Below are 14,454 nucleotides of genomic sequence, written 5' to 3'. Positions count from 1 at the left end.
TAAAAGCAAGCAACTAAATAGTTTGCTAATTCCAGATTGCTAATTATATTGTCCTTGTCTAACAGACAGGATGGTCATGTCGGGTTGAGGGCGAGGACTGCGGATAGGATGTGTATACTTCCATAACACCATGGTACAGGAAGCTATTCAAGTGTGAGGAGCAAAGAGAAATGTAGTATTTGTAGGGCTCAACATGGGAATAGTTACTGTGCCTTGCACCAAAGAGAGTAAATTGCTGTATTGTCTACACAATGCTAGCATTAAGGACATCTCTTCTGGACTAAAGAAGAGCTTGGAATAGGATGAGGGAGGATCCGGTGTTCATGGTCCATGTAGGCACTAAAGCCACAGGTACAATAAGGAAAGAGATTTTTCTGAAGGATTGTGAAGAGCTCAGGGCAAAATTGAAAAGCAGAGCCATAAGGGAAATAATCTCTGGATCATTGCCTTAACCATGTGCAAATTAGTAAAATGTAAATGGAGTTAGAGAACTAAATGTGGATTAAATGTGAATCAAAGCTTGATATGGATGTGTTGTCATGTTTAGGCTAGTTGCTGAAAATTGCTTGGTTTATTTTGTTCTTTGCAGTTGAAACATTCCAAGAGCATTGTGTCAAGTGAAGTTTCTCCAGAAGATGAAATCCATCAGTATCAACAGCACCTTATTGAGCAAAACAGGTGAAAAGCTCGGTGTAAATAAGTTGATGATTGTTGTAGTTATCGATTTATTGAAAACCATCTAAAGAAAGGTTGATAAAATAATACACAATGCAGTTCAGGCTTGGACTCGACAATTGTGCTGACATTTCAACACAGCAGCTATCTATCTGAGTTAGATCAAATCATGCGTATTTCACTGGGTGTGACCTAAAGTATTAATTTGTCTTTCCACAGATACATTCTGACTTGCTGACTATTTCCTGTGTTTGTTTTTATTTTAGATTTCTAACACCAGTTATTTTATGATTTTCATTTTTAAAACTTCAGTGGAATTGAAAAAAAGAAAAACATTCTATCATAATAATTATAATACAAGATGTAACAGTTATTTACAACTGAATTCTAAATGTTCTTCATGAGAGTAATGATATATTTTTACTTGGGAGCTTGCCTTTGGGTTTAAGTCAGTTTTCATTTTTTGTTTACATTTGTATCTTTTCTGTAAGAAAGCAATCAGTATTGTTGTATTAAAGCGTTATTTCACAAATCAATTTTATTTTAAGGTTACATAAAACAATAGTGGAAGAAACCAGGAAACAATTAAATGAATATCTGTTGGAAAAAGGATTGCCTTCTGATTCCACTTCTGCAAGCTGCCAGGTGCACAGTGAAAGCAAGAATCACCTTGATCTTTTAAGATCTGAAAGGCGTGGTTTTGAAGTAAATGGTGTGAAAGTATTAGAACCTTCCCTGACGATTTTAGATGCAGTTGAGTCAGAGCAAGTCCTGAGTCATGTGGGTTTAATGGAGGATGAATTGAAGTCCATACGTACACAACCAGGAACAACAGAAATTGCAGAGGAAAGATTGAAGCAGTCAATGTGTTCGATACCCTTGACAAAACCTATTGAAATACTAAAGAATCAGGAAAGAGTATCCGCCTCATCAGTGGATCTTTCTTTCCAGCAAGAACACTTAATAGGATTGCAGCAACAACTATGGAGGCAGAGGCAAGATCTTCTTGCCACACAGAAATTACAACAAGAATTCATTTGTAGACAAAACCAATTAATGGAACAGATGCAGCAACAGCAATATCAAGGCATGGAGAAGAAATGGACTGGAAATCAGGTAAATGTTGCTCATCTCAAAGTGGCTTCCACGTACAGAGTGAAGAATCTGATTGCAAAGCAAACTAATATATTTATGTAGGTAGGTGATTTATGACTTCCCAAGTGTGGGGCTTATACTAGGGTGTTTGGAGTAATGCATTAGAAACAAAAGTATAAATACTTAGCAGGACTTGTAGTGCATATGGAGAGAGAAAGTTAACATTTGGGATTGAATGTCACAACTGGGAAAAGTTGGAGTTAAACAGGATTTTATAAGTGCAGCTTAATATGGGGGAGTGTTAGAAGAGCAAAGATCTGAGAGCTGAAAGGCAGTACAAAGTAAATAAAATGACAAGGAGTGATAGGAAGGTCGTAATGAGCATAAGGTCAGTCAGAAAGTGGTATAAATTCAGATTTGTCGTGAATGTGTAGTGTGTTGTTAATGTTGGAAATTTCAAATAAACACTTCAAACTATATATTACCTGAAGCTGTTGAACTTGAAGCCAAGTCTGGAAGGTTGTAATGTATCTGGTCAGAAGATGTTCTTCCCTGAACTTGTGAGATTTGATGGAATTGTGTTGGGGCCAAACATAGAAATCAGAATGAGCTTGTCACATTTATGGATTATATTTTCAATTTAGTGCAAGTGCAGGAAATGGATCAGCTCTGCTTTTAGCTTCCAGCGCACCAAGCTCTCTTTCCATGAACAACAACAAATTAACTGTGGCACCGCATTCACTCAGCACAGTGTGAGCTGAACATTGGGAAGTGCGGTTGCAGATTGGGTAACAACTTTGTGGAAGACAGCACAGAGGAGATGGTCTAGTGGGGTAAATGACAGGAGTGATAGCATAATGTTTTCATGGGGAAACGATCAATCTGGAGGAGGTGGTATAATTGTAGAAAATTTGAAATGAAATTTTGGAATGCTAAATATCCAAAATTGTTGAACTCTGATTTCAAGATCGTACTTTGCCTAATTAAATGAATTGCTGTTCTTTGAGCTTATGTTACACTTCAATGGAGCAGTTTAGGAAGCCAATCAGCAAGTTTGATTCCAATCCTTTTAACTGTCTGTTCCACTATCACTTGAATGATGATACCTACCCACCCTCGCATTTGTGCAAACACTTCCTTGACATATTGTACTACTCCACTGAAACTAATTGTAAGCTAAAAGAGCAGCTCATTTTCAGCTCAATACGTTAGTTTTCTGGACTCAAAATTTCAATAAATTCAAGTAATCATTTTCAATACACACTCTGGATTTATTTCTGGTGAGTTCAGTTAATTATTTTGCATTCACTCTTTGCTGATCATTTGTTTCTGTTGCCAACTGCTCCCACATGTAGTTGTCACTGGTGAAGCATTTATTACCTATGTCTAATACTCTCAAATGTGCTGATGAGCTATCTTCAGGCACTTGTAATGTATGTCTGGATTTAAATCCAGCATTATTCAAGGACTGAATACGTTCCAAATAAAAATGATATGTGACTTGTGGACCTGCAGGCATTGATGTTCCCCTGTGTTTGCACTTTGTCCTCCTTGGTGGTAAAGGCTACGGGTATGATGAATGCTACCAAGATGGCCTAGTTTAGTAATTGCAGGTTACATTGCAGGTAGGGGGAGTCGATGGTTGAAGGTGCAGATATTTAGAGGAGTGGATGTGTGCCAGTCAAGTGGGTTGCTTTGTCTTTGCTGATGAGTATTTTGCATATTGGGACTGTACTCACCATGCAAGTGGAGTGTATACCATCATACCTCTGACTTGCATGGAAACATACAAAATAAGAGTGGTATTAAGCTATTTGAGCCTGCTCTGCAGTTGAATATAATCATCTATTCCTGTTTTCCAGATCTTTTGTTTTTAGAAATCTATGTACACTGTACCTCCTGCTTAAGTATATCCAAGGACTTGGTCTCCATTCCCTTCTATTGTTGAGAATTCTCCATTCACTGTTCTCTGGGTGAAAAAATTACTAATTAAAATCGTAATTGTGTTTACCCTAAAATACTCTGTGAATGTGACGGTTTGTCCCAGGCAACCTGACCAGGGAGGCATTCACCCCATATTCACCCCATTATTTGTCTGAGTGTTGTAAATTTCAATCGGATTCCCTCTTACACTTCTAAATTCTTAATGCAGCTTTAGTTGTCCAGATCGCTCTTCACATGGCATCTTGCAATCTCCTTGGCTATATACCTTCTGTGCGCACAATGCCACAAGTATGAATTTAGTGATTTTATTGTCTTTATTTTCAGTGACTGGTGTATTGGTAGGGGAAGGGGAGAAGTTTTTCCTGTTTTGTTTTCCCTACTGAAGTGGTAAAAAAAATCTGTACCGTCCTATTTTCTCTACCAAACTGAATAACTTTATATTTATCCACATTATACTGCACTTGCATGTATTTGCCCACAAATTCAACTTGCGTCAATCACCTTGAAGCTTCTTTGTGGTGTTCTTACAGATCACAATCCCACTCAGTTTTGTTCTGTGCTTTGTAGATGGTGGAAAAGCTTTAGAGGGACCGGAGATGAGTTGCTTACTACAGGATCCCATTTCTTAGACTTGCCCTAGTAGCCATAGTATTTGTGGGGTTTAGTTCACTTTCTGGTCACTAGGGTTGGAATGATTGTTGTCCAAGGGTGACAGCCATGTTCCTTTGTACAAAAACTTGAGTGCATTTATTTTGATGTCCTAGCCTTCTGCTTTATCATGGCTTCTTGCTGCTACATTCAACTGCCTTCATAGAAAGGTCATTGTGGTTTGCCCACAAATTGGGCATTGGTGAATGTTAGGAATTGAATTGAATTAGTATTTGCTGATGAGATGGATCTACTGGGGAGTTCAAAATGTACATATAATCATACAAATTAGGAGCAACGGTTGGTTATTTAATTTTCTCATTTAAAATAAAATATGGATTGTAATGTCAAATTTGTATTCCGGCCTACTCCTTGTAACTTTTCATCTTTTAAGAATGTTCAAAAACTCTGTATCTACTGCTCTTTGAGGAATAGAGTTCCCAAGTCTCACAATTAACTGAGAGGGAAAATTTCACCTTGTCTGTCTGAAGTGAGTAACTACTTATTTTAAACCATGACTCGTACTTCTTGATTCTCCTACATCTGCTCCACCTTGGCACTTTGTTTCAGTCTGTGCTGGTATTGGATTTGCTGAACTCTAAGATCTTAAACCCTATTCGATTATAGATGGCTATGGGTGCCCTCACTAAAAAGAGGTTATGGTTGTAGCCACCTACTCTTTAAAGGCTAGATGACTTCCTTGCTGATCTTCCAGTGCATTTAGCTGCAGTACCCACTATTTAAGTGGGTAGATTCTCCATTTCTACCAAGGAGATTCTTCCAGCTAACTGTAGCAGGCTGGGTTGTTCAGACCCAATTATTCAACACATTTTGCTATTTCTGAAAAGTTTTTTTTCAATTAGCGCATATGGTTGTATATTTAGTATTGTAATTCAGTTTGGATTTTTGTGTTTTTTAAAATAGCAGATCAAAGGGGTTAAAACGTGCTTGTTGAGGCATCACTTCTAAATGTTCTTCTTTCTAGTCTGGACACCTGGCCTTACAGGAGGTAATACCCGCAAGTGAAAATGTTAAGCAGCTTACTGTCATGCCGTACCAGATGTGCTCCTTTGAGAATTTTAATACTGGATCAACCAATAAGAATCCTGATTTCACCAACAAAGAGCAGGACCAAGGTCCAGCACCATCAGTTCAAATAAATGAAGCATTATTGCCTTTTTGGTATTATGATTTCAAAACAAAACAAGCTGGTAACTTTAACTATAAATTGTATAGCTGTATTTGTGTGTTTGAATTGTTTCTTTTTTTTTAATAATTAGATTTTAGACTGGAGACCCTTAAACAATAAATATGGAAGCTTTTATGAAGTTACCATTTCATCCATTATATTTGTCTGCTTTTAGTTAGTTTTGACTTTAAACATGCTAGGAAAAATGGCAGCTATTATTTTGTGGCTTTGAATTTGGTGCATTGTTAAATAATATAGTGAATCAATTTTCCTGCCTGCATGTATCCCAAGCCACCACATTAGACAGTCCCTCTGGGTTGAGATCAAATTATTTCCTTTTGAGTTTTGTTGATCATTTTGAAATGGCTGATGAGGCAAGTGTGGGAATTGCAGTCTGTTGTAGAGGTGGGGCAGGTGGGGATTAACATGGTGGGTGGCTGGGTAGAATCCTTATTCTTTTTATTAATAGACCAAAAATTCCTAGAAGTCAATGGGGATATTGCATTTATTTCAAGGGAGCTTTGAGCACATCCTTGAATCTTTTACTCTGTCCGCCTGGTAATTTCTTCCAGTCAGACTTGTGAACAACATGGCATGTCCAGTGTTTCTGGCAATGTAATTGGGGCCTCCATGGGATATTGGAGGCAGTGTGATGCAGCAGAGGAAGACTAGTAGAGGATCTGTGAAAAGTGGGTGTATGATTGTGAAAGAATTTGAGTATGGCCTCTGAGCATGTGCAACATTACTGCATGATGCATGTATTGGGGAGGGTTGTTTAAAATGATGGAGAAAATGCAAATTAAGCATCTGAACATTTTTGTCTAACAAATTTGATTTGAAAAAGTATTTATTAAATTATCCTACAGAATGTTCCAATGTTGAAGCTGTTATAAGAGAAACTCGATATTACAAGCGTTCTAAACCACCTGTAACTAAGACAAGGTTGGGGCTTTGTGGAGTAATTGAACAGCATGAATTAAGTTCCATTCAGGAGGTGGAATCACCTAAAAGTGACAGACTGTCTATGTATGGTAAGATTTTTTTTAAATTCCAGTCTTGTGATAATGGGGCATTACCACATTTTACAAGATGGATAGTATCTTTTAGAAGAAGGAATCACAGACTGACTTTTTGCGAAACATTATTTCCAAACGCTGGAATTTATCGGGCATAGCTAGTACAGCCCCGTCTCTCTACCAGAAACCCAAATTCAATCCTGACCTTTGGTGGCATCTATATGGAGTTTGCACATACTCCCTATGACCACATTAGCGTACATGGTTGTATATTTAGTATTGTAATTCAGTTTGGATTTTCGTGTTTTTTAAAATAGCAGATTAAAGGGGTTAAATGGGTGCTCCTAAAGATATTTGAGTAATAAGTTAATTTGCCCCTAGATGTTCCTTGGTGAGATGAATGGTAGAATTTGGAGGGAGCGAATAAAAATGTGAAGAGAATAAAGAAAATGGTGTTAATGTTTGATTAGTGTAAGTAGTTGGTGAATGATAGACTGTTTCCATATTGTATCTTTCTGATTGTTTTTTGGCATGTTGCTATACAATCAGAGTTTTCTATGGTTAACTTAAAGTATAATCTTGCTTTAGTATCATGCATTTGTGTATTATTTAATCTTAATTACTTTTGTATTGTGGCAATTTTGATTCCTTGTTTGTTAATGCACTCTCAATTACTGGCCAGTTGTATATCTGTGGTCCCAATTCCCCAACCAAGTAGAATAGATATAACTTTTAACCAAAGATCTGTTATGCTGCTGATTGTTTTCACCTTCTGATATAATCAAAGATTTGACCAACCATATTGAATTTAAATAAAACTCAGCTTTCAAATTAAAGTTAAAGTGCAGTTAAGTGATCAACCTTGAGGATAATGATCCCTTAGATGCAATCTTGAGCAGGAATTGTGAATAGGGGATAGTTAGTCTAAGTGTTGGGCACACTATTTTTAGCCAATTTTTTTGCACAAATGAGTGACGAATAAACAGCTTTAGCCAGGTGTTTTGTTAGCTCTGAATTGCTTGATAGTTTCAACAAATTAAGTTGGTAAGGCCTGAGACTGGCTAATTTTAGATACACAGCGAGGAGTTTAACTTGTTTCTTACACTTTTTTTGGGTGATAATTTGCTACTTGCCTTCTCTTTGGGTTCCTTTTTGGCTTGTTACAGTCATTAAAATGTACGCTTAAATGCTGCTTTACTTTTTTTGATTGCTTAATTTATGGCCTTAATTGAAGTAGTTTGCTCTTTGATAGATGACGGGATGACAAAGTCAAACGACTGCTATAAATCAGTAGCTAAAGAGTTAATACCAAGTATAATGGATCCTCCTCATTCCTCTGAAGTAATGGAATTGGATTTGTCCAACATGTCCACACACAGTAGTCAAAATTCTAGTGTGCCAAAAAGTACTGCAGAATCTATTCAAACAGGCAGAATGACTTGGCGAGAGAAGCTTAACTTGGAAACTGGCAGTCTTCCAGTGCAAGGTAAACAATTTTGTGTGAGTACTTGTATGTGTAATTAATTAAAACTCTAAGACTTTCAGGTAAAAGTTTTTGAGTTCCATTTCACCTCCTGTCCTACTCTTTCATTCTGTCCTTAAATTGTCAGATTTGCTGATCTGATACCTGGTTCTGTATGAGTAGGAAGTCTTTTATCCTACACTGGGTCCCTATCCACAAGCTTATTTTCTCTTGGTAACTCTAAATTGAATCAAAGTGTGTAATATTTAAGGTCAAGATGAATTTTAAACTTGGCAGTCACATCCCTGATTGGTCTCAATTCCATCTTCATAAACTTTATTTTTGCATTATCTGTCATTCTATTCTATTTTCCCCATACCACTTCTACTCTTACTAATATCCATATGTTTCTAATTCTGCAGTGTCCTTTTTTTCAGTAAAGCATTCTCATCATTCCTTTCACATTTGTCTGTGGTCTTGAACTCCCCATAATCTCCATTAACCATACTTCCCACTGGTGTTAACACTCTTCTAACTGTAGCTTCGTGATCATCTCCACTTCCCATCTTCTTATTTTGGATTCTTCCCCTTTCCTTTCCGGTCCTGATGAAGGCTCTTGGCCCAAAACGTTGACTGTTTATTCTTTTCCAAAGATACTGTCTGAACTGTTGAATTCCTCCGGCATTTTGTATGTGTTATTCTGGATTTCCAGCATGGCAGAATCTCTTGTGTTCGTGATGATCTAGGTTTTATTGTTCCACCATTGACGCAAGTACATCCAGCTGCCAAAGCTCTAACCTTTGGAATTCTGCCCCTGAAGCATCTTCGTTATCAATGTTTTTAGACTTCTGTGAAACAGATTTGATGTTTAGCTATGTGATTGCAAGCTGTTGATGTTATGATTTGGATTTCCTTATATACATTTTGATATTTTCATTGTTACACCGAACAAGTTTAATTTTGGAATTCATAATAAAAACTTAGAGCTCAGGAAATTATTACTTTTAAGTAGCCATTGTTATGTCACTTGCAGTAATCTTGTATTTTCAGTCACTCATTCACAGCATTCATTTTAAAGATTTTTAATTCATTTGGTATAACCTTTCTTGTGTTCAGCTAATTATCTCCTAATAAAGATTTCCTATTAAAGCATTCCAAAATTTATTTTTTAGGAATCAGAATATTTTTTATTTTGTACAATCCAATTTCATTATTCAAGTCTGTTAATTTAACTCTTAATTACCAGATTTACTGCTGTGTGGTGTCATACTATTGCCAAATCAAATAAGTTAGTAATCCAAATGAAAAATGTTAAACCTTCTTAAAGAAAAGAGACTTAAGTTATGGGAAGTGCATGTTTTAAAGGCCATGAAAAAGTTTTGAAATTATTGCGCCGCCTGAATGGGAACTAGACTTTATTCGAAGTTTATTTCATAGAAAATAGAATGCTACAGCATAGTAAAGGCCATTCAGTCACGATGTTGTACCGACTGTTTAACTTGCTGTAAGATCTCTCTAATCCTCTGCTCCAACATTGCCCTCCATTTTTCCATGTGCCTATCTAAGAGGTTATTAAATGCCCCTAATGTGTATGTCTCTTCCCATGGAATTTAAAATGCATGGATGAAATGGTGAAATTGAACTTTTTCCTTGATTATTTGTCGGGGTCTTTTGATAACTTGTCCAATGATTATCACTGTGCTGCTAAACTATTGCGTAAACTTTATATACTTATTTTAAAAAATGAGTTTTCAATCTTGGAATAGAATCATTTAAGTTTCTAAATTTAGTTAGATGATAAACTTCAGTGCACAAGTACTTTGGAGATGGTGACCACATCTCCCTGACCTTTAGTATATACATGGACAAGGGTAGGAGACAGTATGAGGGAGGGCTAATTATGCTGGTATTAGGCACAAATTTGGAAGTGTAAATTGGTAACAGTTTCTCAGGTAAATGCATAGCAGAAATCTCAAGGTCTTTTAAGGGTTTGCATGGGGTTCTGGACAGGTTTGTCTCACTGAGATGGGGAAAGGATGGTAGGATGAAGGAGCCACAGTTGACAAGAGAGGTGGAGCATTAGGTTAAGAGGATCAAGGTTTAACTTTAGGTTTAAGAGGCATTAATTGGGCAGGGCTCTTGAACTGTAGGGTAGCAGGGACTTGGAGCTAGAAGGAAATGTGAGAAGGCCTTGGCGAGTAGGATTAAGAAAAACTCCAATGTACTTGAAGAATAGGAGAATGACTACTGTGAGGGAAGGATACTTGGGTAAAGGGGGAAATGCATCTGGAGGGAAAGGAGGTTGGGAGGTCCTCAGTAAATACTTCGCTGCATGTTGACCAGAGGGGGACTTTGACGAGTATGAGGTCAGTGTAGAATAGGCTAATGTGCTGAACTATCTTGAGTTTAAGAAACAGACAGTGTTGGAACTTATGGAAAAATATTAGGATGTCTAAATCCTTGGAGTTGGATGGGGTATACTCCAAGCTACTAAGGAAAGCGAAGAAAGAGATTTCTGGGGCATTGATGATGACCTATGTGTCCTCCCTGGCTCTCAGGCTCCCAGGAGTGGTACCAGACAATTGGAGGATGACAGATCTTGTTCTGTTGTACAAGAAACATCATGGGATAATCCTGGGAATTGTAGACTAGTGAGTCTTGTGTCAGTAATGGGCAATCTAATGAAGAGAATTCTTAAGAGCATTTGGCAAAGCATAACCTTATTGGGGATAGTCAACATGGCTTTGTGAGGGGCAAGTGGTGCCTCATGAACCTAACTACTTTTTTCAAGGAAATTACAAATGAAATTGAAGGTAGAGTGTTGGATATACTGTTCATGGATTTTAGTAAGAAGTTTGACAAAAATCCCTCTGGTAGGCTGATCCATCAAGTCATGAAGCGTGGAATCTATGTACGCTTGGCTGTGTGGAATTGGTTTGCCCACAGAAGGGACGAGTGGTTGTAGATCGATATATATTGCCTGGAGATCAGTGACTAGTGGTGTTCCACAGACATCTTTTCTGGAACCACTGCTCTTCATTTTGTTTTTTTCTCCCCCATTAAGTTTGAATATGACAAAGGTTTGAGGTGTTCTGGATAGTGTGAAAGGTTGTTGTAGGTTACTATAGGGTTGTAAATGGTGCAGAGAAGTGACAGATGAAGATCAATCCAGAAAAGTGTGAAGTGATGAACTTTTTGGAGATCAAACTTGAAGGCAGATTACAAGGTTAATTGGCCATATAGAGGGAGTGTGGGGTCCAAGTCCCTAGATCCCTCAGAGTTGTTGCACAAGTTGACAGGGTGGTTAAGAATGCTTACGATGTGCTGGCCTTCATTAGCCAGGGGACTGAGTTCAAGAGCCACAAGGTTATGTTGTAGCTCTATAAAACTCTGGTTCGATCACAGTAGGAGCAATGTGTTCAGTTATGTTCGCTTTATTATAAGAAGGATGTGGAAGCTTTGGAGAGGATATAATTGTACGATGCCAGGATTAGATAACAAGTCTTATAAGGAAAGGTTGAGCAAGCTAGTGCTTTTCTCTTTGGAGTGATGGAAAATAAGAAGTAACTTGGTGGAGATGTATAAGATTATGAGAGGCATAGATGATGTTCAGCCAGGATCTTTTTCTCTGTGGTGGCAACAGTCAATACCAGAGGACATCTGTTAAAGGTAAAGTGGAAGAAAGTTTAGGGGAGACGTCAGAGGTAGTTTTTTTTTAGATACACGGACAGGTGACAGGTGGTAGGTGATTGGAACACTGTTGGAGTGGTGGTAGAGGCTGATACAATAGGGACATTTAAAAGACAGATAGGCACATGGATGTAAGAAAAATGGAGGGTTATGGGCTGTGTAGGAGATGAGCATTAGATTGGTCATGGAATAGGTCCGTTTAGGTTGGCACAACACTGTGGGCCAAAGGGCCTGTATAATGCAGTATTCTATGATCTGTACTGTGTAGTAGAGCTGATAAAATAATATTGACGATCATGTTAGACCAAAAAGCATACTATTGTTTGCACTAGAACTATTCATTTATCATGTGTTTGGTTACAAATTGAGCCTCTTTGTAATGTCTTCAGCTTCTCTTTCAAAGTCACCAAGTTGTTTTGCCAAAATTGAAAGTGATGGGCTTGAATACAGTGACCCAGCTTCATGTAACATAAATAGTATGGTAAGTAATTACTTTACTATCCATATCATCACCACTTTGGAGTTTTGAAATTTGTTCTGGATATTTGTATTATTCTTTCTGACATAAAGCATACCAGAGTAATACTTGATGTTTGCTTAACTCTTAATAATTAGCAAATTGTAAATGAAAGCACAGAATGAGCTAATTTAATGAAGTTAATTTCTGTCCCTTTTTCTGTAATGCTGCAGAATGTTGTCTTTAAATGCAATAAATTAAGCTTTATTATGATTCTTATTTAAATTTTGCTTGAGAATGAACTCATGATGTTCGCTGTCAGATTTCTGCAGTAATATGTCAAAACGGAGCACGTTAAAAAAGCATGATAGTGACAGTTGCATTTATTACCTATTATTAGTAAGAAAGAAAGAAAAATTTAGTCTGAAAAGCAAGAGAATCTGCAGATGCTGGAAATCCAAAGTAACACACACAAAATGCTGGAGGTACTCAGCAGGTGGGGCAGCATCTATGGGAAGGAATAAACAGTCGACGCTTTGGGTGAAGATCCTTAATCGGGATCGGAAAAGAAGGGGGAAGAAGCCAGGATAACAGGGTGGGGGGGGGCGGGGAGGGGCAGAATTACAAGCTAGAAGGTGATAGTGAAAGCCAGGTAAATAGGGGAGGGGAGATGGTGAGAAAGTGGGAGGTGCTAGGTGGAAAAGGTAAAGGGCTGAAAAAGAAGGAATCTGTTAGAGGAGAGTGGACTGTGGCAAAAAGGAAGGAGGAGAAGCACTGAAGGGAGGGGGTAAGCAGATTAGGAGAAGAGGGGAGCCAGAGTGGGAAATGAAAGAAGAGGGAGGGGGAAAATTACCAAATGTTAGATAAATCAGTATTCATGCCATCAGGTTGGAGGTGACCCACAAAATGAGGGTTTGTTCCTCCAGTCTGAGAGTGGCCTCATCATGGCATAGAGGAGACCATGAACTGACATTGGAATGGGAATGGGGGTTGGAATTAAAATGGTAGACCATTGGAAATCCTGCTTGTTGCTGATGTAGTAAAGGTGCTCAACAAAGCAATGTCACAGTCTACATCGGGTTTCACCAATGTAGAAGGAACCCCCATTGGGAGCACGGGATACAGTAAACCACACCAACAGATTTGCAGGTGAAGTGTTGCATCACCTGGAAAGAGTGTTTGGGTTGTGAATGGAGGTAAGGGAGGATGTGAGTGAGCAGGAGTAGCACTTCCACTTGCAGGGCTAAGTGCTGACCCATGGACCTCTGCATCTAGCACATCATTCTCTGTAACTTCTACCACCTTCAACAGCCCTATGACCAAACACATCTTTACCACCACCCGCCCCCAGCCCAATCTCTGCTTTCTACAGAGATTGCTTTCTTTGTGATTCCCTTATCCATTCATCCCTCCCCACTAATCTCTCCTGGCACTTGTATGGCTATGAATGACTATAATCCTTGCAATTCTGTGCAGAGTTAGATTGGCTTAATGATCAATAAACTGGTTTCGTGCTTAGAATAATCATACATAATGCTAGTTTGTAACAAAGATTGTGGTCCTAGAGTAATTTGAGAAAGGTCTCCTCTTGGACTGTGCACTGCTATGCCAGCAAGCTAGAGGAAATCCTGTCCTCCACTATTACTCCTATGGTAAAGTATTATCCTGTAGGGATGATATCCCGTGACTGTGAGGAGGGTCTGTCCACACTAAGGTGTGAGGCTCAAGTCTGCATGCTGGCTTGCTTGGCAAGGCAGGCCATTGCTGGGAGTGGTTTCAACAAAAAATACGTTTTCTCTCATCGCCTCATATCAGATATGATGGAAGTTGTTACATCCTATGTTTAACTGCATAGCCCGGAGATTTTTTTCATGTATAGTGGTCACTGGCATTGCGTTCTTGGCGTGATCTCTGTTCTGGTGAGAGCTGTGTAGCTAAACAAACTGGGGCAACAGCAGCTTTCGTCCTTCCAAAAATGGATTGTGATAAGAAAAACTAGTGGGTCTAGATGGTCTTTCAGCAGTTGGAGCTGGTGCTGCCAATGCTCATCTCCTGCAATCATCTACTCTCACCATGTCAGTTTGGCACCTCGCTTGGCTGGCAGTAAGGAACCCTACCCTTCTGATCTATCTTAGTGTCTCACCTGCAGCTTGCATTACCCTCGACAGTTGTGATGACCATAGGATCATCATCACCCTTGTGGACTATGGATCTTGAAAGAGTGAAAGGGTTCTTGTTGAGGTTTGTCCTAAACAAGTGCATTACAGAGGACTCTGAT

The 14,454-nt window shown here is 38.5% G+C and overlaps 1 protein-coding gene across 18 annotated transcripts in view; it reads left to right on the top strand.

Annotated features, from left to right (window-relative positions):
• Nucleotides 1-14,454, top strand: part of cep295 (centrosomal protein 295) — a 103,972-nt gene that overhangs the window by 45,106 nt on the left and 44,412 nt on the right. For 16 of the 18 annotated variants that reach the window (XR_010018691.1, XR_010018688.1, XR_010018689.1 and 13 more), the window contains 6 exons: nucleotides 590-678; nucleotides 1,224-1,791; nucleotides 5,348-5,573; nucleotides 6,418-6,582; nucleotides 7,820-8,053; nucleotides 12,109-12,200. Coding sequence is in view for 11 of the 18 variants with exons in the window: in XM_063053863.1 (XP_062909933.1) it covers nucleotides 590-678; nucleotides 1,224-1,791; nucleotides 5,348-5,573; nucleotides 6,418-6,582; nucleotides 7,820-8,053; nucleotides 12,109-12,200 (1,374 nt within the window). In the remaining 7 variants the exon portion in view is untranslated. The remainder of the gene's footprint in view (nucleotides 1-589; nucleotides 679-1,223; nucleotides 1,792-5,347; nucleotides 5,574-6,417; nucleotides 6,583-7,819; nucleotides 8,054-12,108; nucleotides 12,201-14,454) is intronic. The other 2 variants (XM_063053858.1, XM_063053865.1) reach the window with 2 other exon arrangements.

The sequence above is a fragment of the Mobula hypostoma genome, chromosome 7, assembly GCF_963921235.1.
Source record: "Mobula hypostoma chromosome 7, sMobHyp1.1, whole genome shotgun sequence".
Classification (NCBI taxonomy): domain Eukaryota; kingdom Metazoa; phylum Chordata; class Chondrichthyes; order Myliobatiformes; family Myliobatidae; genus Mobula; species Mobula hypostoma.
Note: the sequence above shows the minus strand (reverse complement) of the source record. Positions and strands in the feature narration are given on the sequence as shown.